Genomic DNA, 1,220 nt, shown 5'->3' with positions numbered 1-1,220 from the left:
TAATGGTATAGGATAATAATTTTGGGTTGTTATTGAACTGTTTTCTATTTAATGCAGTAGCCCTGCCAAAGAACAACAACAACCATGCCAAGAACCTCTGGTGGCACAACAATCAGAACAAGAAGCTGCTGTTAATGTGTAAGCATAAAATTCTTATTCTAAGTTTTAATTGTGATTCATTGTATTATTTAATATCATTGTTAAATATCTATCATCTTGTAGTGCTGCTCAACCTAGGCAAAGGGAAGATAAAATGCCTTCTTTTAACCTTGGGATAAGTCCACCAGCATCTCAACCAACTCAGCCCTCTGAGGCAAGTGTTTTAGAGCTTGATATCCTGGAAGAGGCAGTGGTAGATGCTGGAGTGATGGTAGCATTAAAGTTTGCTGAGGTAACAACTTTCGAGCCAACCTTACCAGCTGCTGAAGTTTTCAAAACTTCAGAGAAAATGATAAAAATCACGAGAGATGTAACACCCTACCATACAGAGTCTTATGCTTAAGTCATAATTCAGAGATGGCAAGGTATTACGACCTCTAAAATAAAAATTTAGTACGTATAGTAGTATGAATGATTGATTATAACTAGGAGCCTTTGTAGAAAAAAAAGGGTAAGCAAAAATCGCAACTCGAAAGCGCAACACTCCGATCGATAACGTAACGAACAAGGATACCCAATGCGTGATTATATATATACAAAGGAGAGTCAAAAACAGGAATATCAAGACTCAAAATCCGGCTGCGAAGATAACCGGTCCGAGCATAACAATATATACATATTATAAAAATAAGGAAAACCCGAAAGGAAACCCAAAGGGACACAAATACATAAAACCTATTCTCCCAAATCTCCCATAAGAGGAGTCATCACAGTTTGTATTATTTAATGGAGATAAAAGTATCTAAGCAAAACTTATAAACCAAAACATAGCCCCGAGAACAAAGGATCTTCGCAAATCTAGAAGTCTCCAGCATGCATCAGCGGGACACCTCACGTCCTGCATCTGAAAACCACAAAATCCGCATGGGTGAGGACCAGAGGTCCCCAGCATGGTAACAGCTTCCACATATATAATACATAATAATGGAGGAAAGCCGAAGGCAATCCTAGAACTTCCTCCAAATAATATCAAAGCTTATAAACAAGCTAAACCATAAAGGGCATCTGACTAAAGATACTTCAGTCTAACTAACACTTCCCTTTCCAATTCCTTCAGACCT

The 1,220-nt window shown here is 38.0% G+C and overlaps 1 protein-coding gene across 1 annotated transcript in view; it reads right to left on the bottom strand.

Moving 5' to 3' along the window:
- Positions 1-300: 300 nt before the first annotated feature.
- Positions 301-1,220, bottom strand: part of LOC127742869 (uncharacterized) — a 9,945-nt gene continuing 9,025 nt past the window's right edge. The window contains exon 2 of the mRNA XM_052255592.1: positions 301-422. Within this exon, the coding sequence (XP_052111552.1) occupies positions 301-422 (122 nt within the window). The remainder of the gene's footprint in view (positions 423-1,220) is intronic.

The sequence above is a fragment of the Arachis duranensis genome, chromosome 10 (assembly GCF_000817695.3).
Source record: "Arachis duranensis cultivar V14167 chromosome 10, aradu.V14167.gnm2.J7QH, whole genome shotgun sequence".
NCBI lineage: Eukaryota > Viridiplantae > Streptophyta > Magnoliopsida > Fabales > Fabaceae > Arachis > Arachis duranensis.
Note: the sequence above shows the minus strand (reverse complement) of the source record. Positions and strands in the feature narration are given on the sequence as shown.